Here is a 16,668-nt window from a genome sequence, read left to right on the forward strand (position 1 = left end):
CTACTCAATGTATATTCATCTAACGAAGAAGATCAAAAGTTTATGCAAGATATCTTTTTGAAGATAGCAGATACGCAAGGGAACATATTAATAGGAGGGGGATTTCAACCTGAATTTGGATTCAAACATGGACAAAACTGGGAAAAAAATTAACAGAAAGAACAAAGTAACCAAATTTATAATTAAATCAATGGAAGAAATGCAACTTTTGGATATATGGAGGAAACAACAGCCAAAGGAAAAGGAATATTCATATTACTCGGCTAGACATAAAACATACTCAAGAATAGACCTATTTTTGTTATCAGCTCGTATGCAAGATAGAGTAAGAAAAACAGAATATAAAGCTAGAATACTATCGGACCATTCACCCTTAATATTGACAGTAAAGCTAGAGGACATCCCTCCAAGAATGTATAGATGGAGATTAAACCCCATGTTACTTAAAAAGCAGGATTTTAGAGAATTCATTGAAAGACAAATTAAAATGTATTTTGAAATAAATACGAAATCAGTGAAAGATAAGTTTATACTATGGGATGCAATGAAAGCATTCATTAGAGGGCAAATAATAAGTTATGTAACCAAGATGAAAAAGGACTATAATCAGGAAACAGAACAGTTGGAAAGGGAAATAGTAAATATAGAAAAAGAATTAGCAATGAAGAAAGATACAACTAAAAGAAGAGAATTGGTGGATAAAAAAAATAAAATATGAAACACTACAAACATATAAGGTGGAGAAGAATATAATGAAGACAAAACAGAAATATTATGAACTAGGGGAAAAAACGCACAAAATCCTAGTATGGCAGCTTAAGACAGAACAAGCTAAGAAAATGGTATTGGCATCAAGGAAAAAAGACAAACAAATTACATATAATCCAAAAAAAATTAAGGAAAACTTTAGAGAATTCTATGAACAATTATACCGAACTGAAAACGAAGGGAAAGAAGGGAAAATAGATGAATTTCTAACTAAAATTGAACTACCAAAACTACAAATAGAGGAACAAAATAACAGTGCCATTTGGAATAGTAGAAATACAAGAGATAATAAAAAAAATTACCAAATAATAAGACACCAGGAGAGGATGGATTCCCAATAGAATTCTATAAAACATTTAAAGACTTATTAATTCCGCCCCTCCTGGAAGTAATCAACCAGATTGATAAAACACAAAGCTTACCAGATTCATGTAAAACAGCAATAATTACAGTAATACTAAAGCAAGGGAAAGATCCACTCACACCAGCGTCATATAGACCAATATCTTTACTTAACACAGATTATAAGATAATAGCTAAATTATTAGCAAACAGATTAGCAGAGTATGTACTGAAAATGGTAAATCTAGACCAAACTGGATTTATCAAAAAAAGACGCACAACAGACAATATTTGTAAATTTATTAACTTAATTCATGCAGTAAAAGGGAATAAAGCACCAACAGTAGCAGTTGCTTTAGACGCAGAGAAGGCCTTTGACAGAGCGGAATGGAATTATTTGTTCAAAGTATTGCAAAAATTCAGTTTACCGGAGAAGTATATTAATTTGATTAAAGCATTATATAAGGGACCATTAGCGAAAGTGACAGTAAATGGACATGTATCAAAGCAATTTAACTTAAGCAGGTCAACACGGCAGGGATGCCCACTATCACCTTTATTGTTTGCGTTAGCTATAGAACCACTAGCAGAATTGATAAGAACAGAAAATAATATAAAAGGGATAAAAATAAAAGACAAGGAATATAAAATCAGTTTATTTGCGGATGATGTTATAGTATACTTAACAGAACCAGAACTATCAATAAAAGAATTATATAAGAAATTGAAGGAATATGGAGAAGTGTCAGGTTACAAGATCAACGTAAATAAAAGTGAAGCAATGCCTATGAATAATGCGGATTTCTCAAAATTTAAGAAGGTATCACCATTTAGATGGCAAATGCAAGCAATAAGATACCTAGGTGTACAAATAAATAAAAATCTCGGCCAACTATATAAACTCAATTATTATCCACTAATGGAAAAAATTACAGGACGATTTAGAGCATTGGAAAGATTTACCACTAACACTAATAGGAAGGATAAACTGTATTAAAATGAACATTTTTCCAAGGATATTATACCTATTTCAGGCATTGCCAATTCAACTGACAGAGAAATTCTTCAAGGAGTTAAAGAAAATAATAAGGAAATTTTTATTGAAAGCGGGGAAACCGAGGATAGCACTAGATAAATTAACAGAATGGTATAAACAAGGAGGCTTACAACTGCCAAACTTTAAAAATTGTTATAGAGCCGCACAATTAAGATACCTATCAGATTTTTATCAAACAAGGGAAAAGCCAGATTGGACTAGATTAGAATTAGATAAAATAGGGGAAAAGATACCTGAACACATATTATATAAATGGGATGAAAAATTGGTACAAAATAGAAGTTCTCCAGTATTACATCATCTGCTCAATATTTGGAAGAAGATTCATGTAGAAAGGAATAAAACAAATTACCAAATTACCAAAACTAATACTGACGAAAAATCAGCTAATCCCTTTTACAATAGATAACCTTTCCTTTAGAGAATGGGAGAAAAAAGGGATTAAAAGAATAGAAAATTGTTTTTCAGGAAATAGATTATTATCCTTTGAGCAAATGAAAGATAAATACAATATAACTCAAGATACAGCGCTGGCATATTACCAATTGAGATCCTACTTGAAGGATAAATTAGGAAGCAGTTTGAGTTTGCCAGAGGGAAGTAACTTTGAATATGTGATTACAGATACAATGATAATCAAAAGATTTATAACAAATATGTATATTAAACTGCAAGAAAAGGAGAATGAGGAAACAAATGGTAAAACTAAACAAAAATGGGAACAGGATTTAAATATAAAGATAAAAAAGGAAACATGGGAGAAGTTATGTTCTGGAACGATGAGAAATGCAAAAAATACAAGGTTACGTATGATACAATATCACTTGATACACAGGCTATACATTACACCTCAAAAGTTAAATAAATGGGACCCAACAGTATCTGATAGATGTTTTCGATGTAAAAAAGAAATGGGAACAACAATTCATGCAATCTGGACATGTGAGAAAGTAGAAAAATTTTGGGAAGATCTAAATCTGATATTAAATAAAATAACAGAAAACAATATACCAAAGAATCCAGAGATCTTCCTCCTAAGTAACATAAAAAACAAAGAATTTGGACTTGATTTGGATGGTGCACAAAAAAGATTTGTTAGGATAGCCCTAGCTGTAGCAAAAAAATGTATTATGGCAGCCTGGAAATTAGAAGATAACTTGAGAATACAACAATGGTATATAGAAATGAATAAATGTATTCCATTAGAAAAAATAACATATAGTTTAAGAAATAATATTGAAATATTCGAACAAATATGGGAGCCTTACATGAAACACAATAGCGAAAACCTACCGGGGACAACCACTACCTAAGTTAACGGAAAGAAAAGGAAATGAAAAGAATGGACTCAGTGGAATTTCTGGTGTATTTTTATTGAATGACAACATTGTCTGACTGGTTTAATGTATCCTAGATTTTGTACCTTAAATGGATGGGAGGGGGGAGGAGGGAGGGGGGGGGGGGAGAAAATGGCATTGTATATGTGTGAAAAGGAAAAAGTGTGTATCATGGTTAATGTGATTTATGGTGTGAAAAATAAAAAATTTAAAAAAAATTTCCTTGATGAAGAGCTCAAGCCCGTAATGTTGAAGGCAGCACAGTTAAGTTGGTGGTTAGCACAATGCTGTTATGGCTGCAGTGATGGCATTCGAATCCGGTGCTGTCTGTAGGTTTTCCCTGTGTCTGTCTGGGTTTTCCCTGGGGGCTCTGGTTTCCTCCCACCATTCAAAACATACCGGGATTGTAGGTCAATTGACTGTAATTGGGTGGCACAGACTCGTGGGCCAAAAGGGCCTGTTACCATGCTGGATGTCTGAATTTAAATTAAAAATTTAAATGATCTTTGCTCCATAAAGGACACTGTTTGACCAGCTGAGTTTCTCCAGCTTTGTGCTTTTACTTCGCCCACAGCACATGCAGACCTTAGTGTGTTTTACACCTGTCAATCTCTGCCTTAAATACACCCAACGACCTCACTTCCAATTTATGGTGTGAAAAATAAAAAATTTTTAAAAAAAAACCGACCTCACTTCCACAGCCACAGGTTCCACAGACTCACGACCCTCTGGCTCAAGACATTTCTCCACATCTCTGTTTTTAAATTGATGCCCTTTTATCCTGCAGTTATGGTGGACTCCCCTACCATGGGCAACAACTTTGCCACATCTGCACCATCCAGGCCTTTCAGCATTTGAAATGTCCCTATGAGAGTGGGGCTCATCCTGTATTCCAACAAGTACAGTCCAAGAGCTGACAGTCACTCCTTGTATATTAACCCTTTCCTGGTATTGTTCTGGTAAGTCTTTCCAATGCCAGCACGTCTTTTCTCCAAGACTTTGGTAGCTTATTAATTCCCTCAAAGCCGGTTCTGATGAAGGATTGTTAGCCTGAAACCTTGCTTCTGCTTGCTGCTAAGACACTACTTGACCTGCCCGCTGTTCCCGCCACCGACTGTTCTCGAATCTGATTATCTTTGCTCTTTGACAGCTGCGGAAAGAATGTACGCTGGTCGAGCTGATGGACAGCGAGAAGGAGATGGTGAAGCATATCCGGGCTCTAGATAGCGACATGCAGACGCTGGTGTACGAAAACTACAACAAGTTTATATCTGCCACAGGTAGGAAAGGGGTGGAGAGTCCGCGATGCTGTAAGACCTTGCGGTGGGGCAGTTCCATGACCCTGTGGGTGGAGATCCTCGCAGTAGGAATCGTCCGAGGTTTCGGTGGGTGGGCTTGGAGTGAATCAATTGCTTTGGGTTCTGAGCTGGCAACCGACAGCCTTGCCGAGGATCGATCTCAGTCGGGGTGTGGGGTGGGGGGAGAGAAGTGGGCAATGCAAGGTAAATTCTCCTGGAAAGAGGAACTCACCTAACTGGGGGAGATCTCAATAAGATGGAAAGGCAGAGAAGATTTACTTTGCCTGGATGTTGCCTGGACTTCAGGAACTGAATTACAGGGAAAGGTTAAACAGGTGAGGACTTTATTCCTTGGAGTGCAGAAGAATGAGGGGAGATTTGATGGAGGGATTTAAAATTATGAGAGGGACAGACAGTAAATATAGGTCGGCTTTTCCCCACTGAGGGTGGGTGACATATAAACCAGAGGACACGGGTTAAGGGAGAAAGGGGAAAAGTTTAAGGGGAACTTCTTCACACAGAGAGCGGTGGGGGTGTGGAACGAGCTGAAGTGGTGAATGTGGGTTTGATTTTAATATTTGAGAAGAATTTGGACGGGTACTTGGATGGGAGGGGTATGGACTGGGTTCAGATCAGTGGGACTCAGGAGACTATTAGTTCGGCATAGATTAGAAGGGACGAAGGGGCCTGTGTCTGTTCTCTATGGGAGGGTTTGATGAGGGAATTGGGCCACCTTTTGAAGGGCACACTCCCCCACTTTGTGCGAAGTCTGGATGAACATGTGCCATGAAATTTGTTGTGAGGAGGGGGGAGACGAGGTGGATGCTGCATGGTGGGTGGGGTGAGGTGGGGGAAGACGGGCCAGATACTTTGTGGGGAGTGGGGGGGGGTGGGGAGGGGGGAAATGAGCTGGATGAGGGGATTAGGAGGGAGGGGATAGGCCAGATACTGCATGGAAAGGGAGGGTGAGTTGAGTTGGATGCTGTGTTGAGGTGGGGAGAGAGAGGCCGTATGCTGTGTTGAGGTGGGGGGTGAGGGGGGGGAGACAGGCCGAATGCTGAGTTGGGGGGGGAGGTTTGAGATGGGCCGAGTGTTGTGGGTGAGCAGATCCCCAACCCCCTGCCCCTTGTCCATCTGCAGACACCATCAGGAAGATGAAGAATGACTTCCGGAAGATGGAGGACGAAATGGACTGCCTGACCACCAACATGACAGCCATCACCGAGTTCAGCGCTCGCATCAGCAACACGCTACAGGATCAACACCAGCAGATCACCAAGCTCTCAGGTAACCCCCACCCCACCCCGGGGGTGAGAGAGAAACTAGGGGTCCCGTCAACTCTCCCCAATCCCCACTGCTAACCTCCTCGCCCACACACTATAAACCAGGGTGGCCACATACAGAAAAATATGAGGGGTCGTGGGCCAAATAATATTAGGCCTTGAAATTTTCAGCCAAAATTACGTTGAGAAAACCTTGTGTACCATCAGAAATTCATTTTCTATAAAAATAACTACACAATACTGGAAAACCGCAATGCTGCAGAACTTCAGCTGGCCGTACAGCCAACTTTATAAAATCCTTCCCTCTGCCTGCATCAGTGACTGGGATCTCCCAGTGGCCAACCACTTTGATTCCATGCCCACTCTCGCATCTGTCCATGGCCTCGTGGACTATCCCACCAAGACCACCCCTAAATTGGAGGAACTCCTAATATTCTGTCTGGGCCCTCTCCAACTGGACAGCATGAATGCCCACTTCCTGTTCTCCCTCCCTCCCCCATTCCTTTCCTCCAGCTGTCCAGCCCCCTTCCCTGTCCATTCACAGAACCATCCCCCCTCCCCCTGTTTGCTGCTGTGGCCTCCCTCCCTGATCCATCTCTTACCCCCTGCCTGGGGGTCCATACTCCTCTCCCCTGCCCCTCCCACCCACCATTTTGTTCGGCCGACATTTTGCTCATCCCTTGATGAAGGGCTCAAGCCCAAAATGTTGGTGATTACCTTGATCTCTATAGAGGACATGGTTTGACCTGCTGAGTTTCTTCACCATCGTGTTTTTACTTCACCCACGGGGTCTGCGGACTTTTGTGCTTAACTTTTAACTGTACAACACAACTGAACAGTTTAACTGCTGATACAGTAGTTTATTCATGTGCTTACATGTTACAGTCGGCATGTTAATTTAAATACAATAAAACTTCAAAACTTCAAAACTTTTGTTTGAAAAGCAATGCAAAATAAAAAGCTGGGTGCAAAATAAGAACAGGAGAAAAGATCAAGAAAGGGACCAGGCCTTCTCCAACTTCCCTCCACAACTCTCAGTGAATGCAGACCATGGCCCAAGCGTCCACCTTAATGATTATGTTGCAATGTGTAAATCTGTAGCCAGGTTAGTAAAGTTAACAGGTTCCTTGTGAATCAAACAAACCCACTTCTGTGAAAAAGTATTCATTTTCCCACCGTATTTGGTGTTTGGCACTCTCATCTTTTCGGTTCTGCCATGTTTAATCATCTGAGGTAAACGTTTCTTTTTTGAACTGAGGTAAACAGTTTTTTGAAACAAAGGAAAATGTTTTCATTGATGAGAGAGAGTCAACATGGATAGGCTTTTTAAAATTAAGAGTAGGGGATATTCAAACCAGAGGCCATGGTTTGAGATTGCAGGGGGAAAATTATGAGGGGAAATTTCTTTTTTTTTTTTTTTTTTTTTTAAATTTTTTATTTTTCACACCATAAATCACAATAGCCATGATATACACTTTTTCTTTTCCACACATTTACAGTGACTTTTTCTCCCTCCCCCCTCCCTCCTCCCAAGCCACCCCCCCATCCCCCCCCCCCTCTCATCCATTTTAGTTATACAATCTAGGTTGCATTAATTCAGTTAGACAATGTTGTCATTCAACAAAAATACACCAGAAATTCTACTGAGTCCATTCTTTTCTTCTCTTCTCCTTCCATCAACTTAGGTAATGTTTGTTCCCGGTAGGTTTTCGCTATTGTATTTAATGTAAGGCTCCCATACTTGTTCGAATATTTCAATATTATTTCTTAAACTATATGTTATTTTTTCTAATGGAATACATTTATTCATTTCTATATACCATTGTTGTATTTTCAAATTATCTTCCAATTTCCAGGTTGACATAATACATTTTTTTGCTACAGCTAGGGCTATCTTAACAAATCTTTTTTGTGCATCCTCCAAGTCAATTCCAAATTCTTTATTTTTTATGTTACTTAGGAGAAAGATCTCTGGATTCTTTGGTATATTGTTTTCAGTTATTTTATTTAATATCTGATTGAGATCATCCCAAAATTTTTCTACTCTCTCACATGTCCAGATTGCATGAATTGTTGTTCCCCTTTCTTTTTTACATCGAAAACATCTATCAGCTACTGTTGGGTCCCATTTATTTAACTTTTGCGGTGTAATGTATAGTCTGTGTAACCAATTATATTGTATCATACGCAGCCTCGTATTTATTGTATTTCTCATCGTTCCAGAGCATAACTTCTCCCATGTTTCCTTTTTTATCTTTATATTTAAATCTTGTTCCCATTTTTGTTTAGTTTTACCATTTGTTTCCTCATTTTCCTTTTCTTGCAGTTTAATATACATATTTTTTATAAATCTTTTGATTAACATTGTATCTGTAATCACATATTCAAGGTTACTTCCCTCTGGTAAACTCAAGTTGCTTCCTAATTTATCTTTCAAGTAGGATCTCAGTTGGTAATATGCCAGCGCTGTATCTCCCGTTATATTGTACTTATCTCTCATTTGTTCAAAGGATAAGAATCTACTTCCTGAAAAACAATTTTCTATTCTTTTAATGAGGGGAAATTTCTTCACGCAAAGGGTGGTTGGGATGTGGAATAAGCTTCCAGCAGAGGTGGTTGAAGCAAGGAGGTTATTTACATTTAAGGAAAGACTGGATAATTACATGGAGGGGAGAGGATTGGAAGGGTATGGACCAGGTGCTGGTCAGTGGCACGAGGAGGGTGGGGATTTGTTCTGGCATGGACTCATAGGGCCAAACTGGCCTGTTCTGTGCTGTATATGGTGATATGAGAATCATTGCAACGGTTGGTCTAGTAGTTGTTCAAAATGGCAGCAACGTCTAGTGTTGAAACTAATGTACACACTTTATTGTTCGAGATGCCAAAAATCTGGACCCCCCCCCCCCCCCACCCGAGATTCTGGGCTTCGCGAAAACTCTCAAACTTTTTAAATTTAGTGTGTGTGTGAGAGCACCACAGATTCACAGAAGTTGTGGAAATTAATGGAAAGAAAATGGTTTTGTTGATGTTTGTATTTTATACGGAAAAAATGTACCTGTTTGTCTCCTCTTTGTTGTCCTTAAATCTGAATTTTAGAAGTATTGCCCAAGAATCTGGACTTGCCCAATCCCCGAGCTGTCCGATTCGAACGGGCCGTATTCCATTTTATTTTTAAAATTCTCACTGGGCCACTTAAATTCTCGCAGTTGGCCTGGGGCAGTTGTTTGGCCACCCCTGCAACAGGGGTGCAGATAGTCTTTTACCCAGGACAGGGGAAAGGAGAACCCAGGGGCACGAATTTCCAGGGAGAGAGGGTTGAGATTTAAAGGGGATTTGAGGGGCCAGTGTCTTCACACAGAGGGAGGTTGGGGTGGAGGGGGGATCCCAGGTGATGGAGGAGGGGGTGATTGTAAAGCTCCATGGATCGGAAAGGTGCAGAGAGATGCAGGTACAGTGCAAGCAAACAGGATAGTCAACACGAGAGGGGCTGAAGGGGCTGTTTCCATTGTTGTGGAGTCCAGAGGACCCTGAAACTCAGCAGCAATAAATATTCACCACGACAAAGGGTTACTTAAACAAAAGTTGCTTTTAATTATCTTTTTTTTAAACTTTTTATTTTTCACACTATAAACCACATTGATCAAGATACATACATTTTTGTTTTCAAATATATACAGTGTCGTTTTCTCCCCCCCCTCTCTTCCCATCCCACCCTCCCTACCTCCCCTCCCATTCATTTAAAGTTCAGAATCTAAGATACATTAAACCCGTCAAACAATGTTGTCACTCAATAAAAATAAATAAGAAGTTCCACTGAGTCAATTCTTTTCATTTCCTTCTCCTTCTGTCATTTTAGGTGGTAGATGTCCCCGGTAGGTTTTCTCTATTGTGTTTCATATATGGCTCCCATATTTGTTCAAATATTGTAATATTATTTCTTAAATTATATGTTATTTTTTCAAGTGGAATACATTTATTCATTTCTATATACCATTGTTGTATTCTCAAGTTATCTTCTAATTTCCAGGCTGCCATAATACATTTTTTTGCTACACCTACAGCTAGGGCTATCCTAACAAATCTTTTTTGTGCACCATTCAAATCAAGTCCAAATTCTTTGTTTTTTATGTTACTTAGGAGGAAGATCTCTGGGTCTTTTAGTATATTGCTTTTTGTGATTTTATTTAATATCTGATTTAGATCTTCCCAAAATTTTTTCACTTTCTCACATGTCCAAATTGCACGAATTGTTGTTCCCATTTCCTTTTTACAACGAAAACATGTGTCAGATACTATTGGGTCCCATTTATTTAAATTTTGAGGTGTAATGTATAGCCTGTGTATCCAGTTATATTGTATCATACGTAACCTCGTGTTTATTGTATTTCTCATAGTTCCAGAGCATAACTTCTCCCATGCTTCCTTCTTTATCTTTATGTTTAAATCTTGTTCCCATTTTTGTTTAGTTTTACCATTTGTTTCCTCATTCTCCTTTTCTTGCAGTTTAATATACATATTTGTTATAAATTTTTTGATTATCATTGTGTCTGTAATCACATATTCCAAATTACTTCCCTCTGGTAAGTTCAGACTGCTTCCCAATTTGTCCTTCAAGTAGGATTTCAGTTGGTAGTATGCCAACACTGTATTTTGAGTTATATTATATTTATCCTTCATTTGTTCAAAGGATAGTAATTTATTTCCTGAAAAGCAATTTTCTATTCTTTTGATCCCTTTTTTTCTCCCATTGTCTAAAGGAAAGGTTATCTATTGTAAAAGGGATTATCTGATTTTTCGTCAGTATTAGTTTTGGTAATTTGGTAATTTGTTTTATTCCTTTCTACATGAATCTTCTTCCAAATATTGAGCAGATGATGTAATACTGGAGAATTCCTACGTTGTACCAATTTTTCATCCCATTTATATAATATATGTTCAGATATCTTCTCCCCTATTTTATATAGTTCTAATCTAGTCCAATCTGGCTTTTCCCTTGTTTGATAAAAATCTGATAGGTATCTTAATTGTGCGGCTCTATAATAATTTTTAAAGTTTGGCAGTTGTAAGCCTCCTTGTTTAACCATTCTGCCAATTTATCTAGTGCTATCCTCGGTTTCCCCCCTTTCCATAAAAATTTCCTTATTATTTTCTTTAACTCCTTGAAGAATTTCTCCGTCAAGTGTATTGGCAATGCCTGAAATAGGTATTGTATCCTTGGGGAAAATGTTCATTTTAATACAGTTTATCCTTCCGATTAGTGTTAGTGGTAAGTCTTTTTTTTTTTTAATTTTTTTTATTTTTCACACCATAAATCACATTAGCCATGATATACACAATTTCTTTTTCACACATATACAGTGACTTTTTCTCCCCCCCCCCTTTCCTCCCAAACCACCCCCCCACCCCCCCTCTCATCCATTTTAGGTATACAATCTAGGTTGCATTAATCCAGTCAGACAATGTTGTCATTCAACAAAATTACACCAGAAATTCTACTGAGTCCATTCTTTTCTTTCCTTCTCCTTCCATCAACTTAGGTAATGTTTGTCCCCGGTAGGTTTTCGCTATTGTATTTAATGTAAGGCTCCTATACTTGTTCGAATATTTCAATATTATTTCTTAACCAATATGTTATTTTTTCTAATGGAATACATTTATTCATTTAAATTTGGTAGTTTATTCCTTTTAATTTGGTTATGTATTCCATTAATATTTAAAGACATATAGTTCAGCGTAGCCCTTTTATATTTTGTTTATCTTCTCTTTCCGTTTTTCCATCATTACCTTTCCTCCTTTTCCATTTCTGTTTTCTTATTTTCAACTCTTTATAAGACAACATTCCTACAACATCCAACATTTTCCTTATTCTCCTATTTCTATCTTATTTATTCCCAATCTCCCATTCACCTCCTGAGTTGTCCTTTATCCCTTGTCGGACAACCACATCTCCCCTCTCCATTTGGATTTGCGAATCCACTCGCAAGCGTCAACTGATTTTGCAGTGACCGCTATTTCCCCCCACCCCGCCTCCCCCAGAAAAGATTTCACTTTTCATATGTCACAAAGGTCACTCTTTTAATTCCCTCCTTATTCTCTCTATTCCATTACCTTCCCTTATTAATTCTTGTCTATACTATCTATATTTTCCTCTAAGTACAGATACATTCACGTATGCTCCTTGTCTCTATTCACTCTTATACCTCTTTACCCGCATACATATCAATCGTGATCATTTTTACTCTCATTACCCGTCTTCATCCCTCAGTCTATTTTTGTCTTTACCCACATACATATCACTTGTGATCATCTTAACTCTCATTACCCGTCTTCCTCCCTCAGTCTATTTTTGTAATTGTTCTGCAAATTTTCGTGCTTCTTCTGGATCCGAGAATAGTCTGTTTTGTTGTCCTGGAATAAATATTTTCAATACCGCTGGATGCTTTAGTATAAATTTATACCCTTTCTTCCATAAAATCGCCTTTGCTGTATTGAACTCTTTTCTCTTCTTTAGGAGTTCAAAACTTATATCTGGATAAATGAAGATTTTTTGCCCTTTATACTCCAGTGGTTTGTTGCCCTCTCTTACTTTTTCCATTGTCTTCTCCAGTACCTTTTCTCTTGTAGTATATCTTAGGAATTTTACTACAATAGATCTTGGTTTTTGTTGTGGTTGTGGTTTAGAGGCCAATACTCTATGTGCCCTTTCTATTTCCAATTCTTGCTGTAGTTCTGGACATCCTAGGGTCTTAGGGATCCACTCTTTTATAAACTCCCTCATATTCTTGCCTTCTTCATCTTCCTTAAGGCCCACTATCTTTATGTTATTTCTTCTGTTATGGTTTTCCATTGTATCTATTTTTTGAGCTAGTAGTTCTTGTGTCTCTTTAGTTTTTTTATTAGATTTCTCCAATTTCTTTTTTAAGTCTTCTACCTCCATTTCTGCTGCTACTGCCCGCTCTTCCATCTTGTCCATTTTCTTTCCCATTTCTGTTAAGGTCATCTCCATTTTATTTATTTTCTCTTCTGTGTTGTTTATTCTTTTTCTTAAATCCTTAAATTCCTGTGTTTGCCATTCTTTAAATGATTCCATGTATCCTCTAATAAGAGCAAGTATATCCTTTACCTTGCCTCTCTTTTCTTCTTCTATTTCACCATACTCTTCCTCTTCTTCTTCCTCTGGGTTGGCCATCTGTTGTTTCTTTGTTGCCCTTTCCTCCTCTTCTTTCTTGTTTCTGTTGTCTTCTGTGGTCTCTTCTTGCTGCAGGTGTTCTGCAGCTGTCGTTGCCGGCTGTGGAGATCGACTCCCCAGCTGGTCCCCCCTCCCGTCGGTGTGTTTTTTTTCATTCGCATCGCGCATGCGCGAAACTTCGCGCATGCGCGGTTGCGCACTTTTGTTCGGCTCTGCGAGCCATTTTTGTAGTCCATTATTTACCGACCTGAGGGAGCGGGTTTCTCTCTCCGCAGCGGGCCTCTTCGGACAGGTAAGGCCTTCACCTTTTTCCTCCTTTGTCTTCTCTTCCTCTCTTCTTACCGTTGCTTTCGACTTTTCTTTTTTTGTCGCCATCTTCTTTCCACCTTTATACTCACTTTTCTGTAACTTTTATTTCTGTGCCTTTGTGTTTTCTCTTGTTTTTCCCGACTTTTCTGGAGAGGGCTGGAGTTCACCGTCCGGCCACTACTCCATCACGTGACTCCCCCCAGTGGTAAGTCTTTTCAATGCTCTAAGATGTCCTGTAATTTTTTTCTTTAGTGTATAATAATTGAGTTTATATAGATGGCCGAGGTTTTTATTTATTTGTATACGTAGGTATCGTATTGCTTGCATTTGCCATCTGAATGGTGATTCTTTCTTAAATTTTGAGAAATCCGCATTATTCATTGGCATTGCTTCACTTTTATTTGCGTTAATCTTGTAACCCGACACTTCTCCATATTCCTTCAATTTCTTATGTAATTCTTTTATTGATATTTCTGGTTCTGTTAAGTATACTATAACGTCATCTGCAAATAAACTGATTTTATATTCCTTGTCTTTTATTTTTATCCTTTTTATTTTATTTTCTGTTCTTATCAATTCTGCTAGTGGTTCTATAGCTAACGCGAACAATAAGGGTGATAGTGGGCATCCTTGCCTTGTTGATCTGCTTAAGTTAAATTGCTTTGATATATATCTATTTACTGTCACTTTCGCCAATGGCCCCTTATATAATGCTTTAATCCAATTAATATACTTCTCTGGTAAACTGAATTTTTGTAATACTTTGAATAAATAATTCCATTCTACTCTGTCAAAGGCCTTCTCTGCGTCTAAAGCAACTGCTACTGTTGGAGCTTTATTCCCTTCTACTGCATGAATTAAGTTAATAAATTTACAAATATTGCCTGTTGTGCGTCTTTTTTTGATAAATCCAGTTTGGTCTAGGTTTACCATTTTCAGTACATACTCTGCTAATCTGTTTGCTAATAGTTTAGCTATTATCTTATAATCTGTGTTAAGTAAAGATATTGGTCTATATGACGCTGGTGCGAGTGGATCTTTCCCCGTCTTTGGTATTACTGTAATTATTGCTGTTTTGCACGAATCTGGTAAGCTTTGTGTTTTATCAATCTAGTTGATTACTTCCAGGAGGGGAGGAATTAATAAATCTTTAAATGTTTTATAGAATTCTATTGGGAATCCATCCTCTTCTGGTGTTTTATTATTCGGTAGTATTTTTTATTATCTCTTGTATTTCTACTATTTCAAATGGTTCTGTTAATTTATTTTGTTCCTCTGTTTGTAATTTTGGTAGTTCAATTTTAGTTAAAAATTCATCTATTTTGTCTTCTTTCCCTTCGTTTTCAGTTTGGTATAATTGTCCGTAGAATTCTCTTAAGTTTTAATTAAGCTCCATTTGATGATATGTGATTTGTTTGTCTTTTTTCCTTGATGCCAATACCATTCTCTTAGTTTGTTCTGTCTTAAGCTGCCATGCTAGAATTTTGTGCGTTTTTTCCCCTAGTTCATAATATTTCTGTTTTGTCTTCATTGTTTCTTCTCCACCTTATATGTTTGTAGTGTTTCATATTTTATTTTTTTATCTGCCAATTCTCTTCTTTTAGTTGTATCTTCCTTCATTGCTAAATCTTTTTCTATTTTTACTATTTCCCTTTTCAACTGCTCCGTTTCCTGATTGTAGTCCTTCTTCATCTTGGTTACATAGCTTATTATTTGCCCTCTGATGAACGCTTTCATTGCATCCCATAGTATAAACTTATCTTTCACTGATTCCGTATTTATTTCAAAGTACATTTTAATTTGTCTTTCAATGAATTCTCTAAAATCCTGCCTTTTAAGTAGCATGGAGTTTAATCTCCATCTATACATTCTTGGAGGGATGTCCTCTAACTCTGTTGTCAATATCAGGGGTGAGTGGTCCGATAATATTCTAGCTTTATATTCCGTTTTTCTTACTCTGTCTTGCATACGAGCTGATAACAGGAATAGGTCTATTCTTGAGTATGTTTTATGTCTACCCGAATAATATGAATATTCCTTTTCCTTTGGGTGTTGTTTCCTCCATATATCCAAAAGTTGCATTTCTTGCATCGATTTAATTATAAATTTGGTTACTTTGTTCTTTCTGTTAATTTTTTTCCCAGTTTTATCCATGTTTGAATCCAAATTAAGGTTGAAATCCCCTCCTATTAGTATGTTCCCTTGCGTGTCTGCTATCTTCAAAAAAAATCTTGCATAAATTTTTGATCTTCTTCGTTAGGTGAATATACATTGAGTAAATTCCAAAACTCCGAATATATCTGACATTTTATCATTACATATCTCCCTGCTGGGTCTATTATTTCCTCTTCTATTTTAATTGGTACATATTTACTGATTAATATAGCTACTCCTCTAGCTTTTGAATTATATGACGCTGCTGTTACATGTCCTACCCAATCTCTCTTTAATTTCTTGTGCTCCATTTCAGTTAAATGTGTTTCTTGCAAGAATGCTATATCAATTTTTTCTTTTTTCAGTAAATTTAGCCCTTTTGATTTGGTTATGTATTCCGTTAATATTTAAAGTCATATAGTTCAACGTAGCCATTTCATACTTTGTTTATCTTTCCTTTCTGTTTCCTCATCATCACCTTTCCTTCTTATCCATTTCTGCTTTCTTGTTTTGAACACTTTATAAGACAACATTTCTAAAACATCAAACATTTCCCTTATTCTCCTATCTAAAATTTCTTTAACCCCACTATCCCCTCCCCTTCCTGAGTTGCCCTTTATCCCTTGTCGGGCAACCACATCTCTCCTCTCCATTTGGATTTGCGAATTCACTCGCAAGCGTCAACTGATTTCGCAGTGACTGTAACTCTACCCCACGCAGCCCCCCCCAGAAAAGTTTTCAATTTTCATATATAACAAAGGTCACTCTCTTAATTCCCTCCTTACTTCCTCTCTTCCCTTTCTTTCCCTTATTAATTCTTATCTATACTCTATATATTTCCTTTAAATATGGATACACTCATGTACACACATATATACATACACACACACACACACACACACATATATATATATATATATATATATATATA

General features: G+C 37.5%; 1 protein-coding gene across 3 annotated transcripts in view; it reads left to right on the forward strand.

Annotated features, from left to right (window-relative positions):
* Positions 1-16,668, forward strand: part of vps51 (VPS51 subunit of GARP complex) — a 37,718-nt gene that overhangs the window by 7,509 nt on the left and 13,541 nt on the right. For all 3 annotated transcript variants that reach the window (XM_069894266.1, XM_069894268.1, XM_069894267.1), the window contains exons 2-3: positions 4,655-4,784; positions 5,943-6,089. In XM_069894266.1, the coding sequence (XP_069750367.1) occupies positions 4,685-4,784; positions 5,943-6,089 (247 nt within the window). In that variant the 5' untranslated portion in view covers positions 4,655-4,684. The remainder of the gene's footprint in view (positions 1-4,654; positions 4,785-5,942; positions 6,090-16,668) is intronic.

Source organism: Narcine bancroftii, chromosome 8 (assembly GCF_036971445.1).
Source record: "Narcine bancroftii isolate sNarBan1 chromosome 8, sNarBan1.hap1, whole genome shotgun sequence".
Taxonomy (NCBI): domain Eukaryota; kingdom Metazoa; phylum Chordata; class Chondrichthyes; order Torpediniformes; family Narcinidae; genus Narcine; species Narcine bancroftii.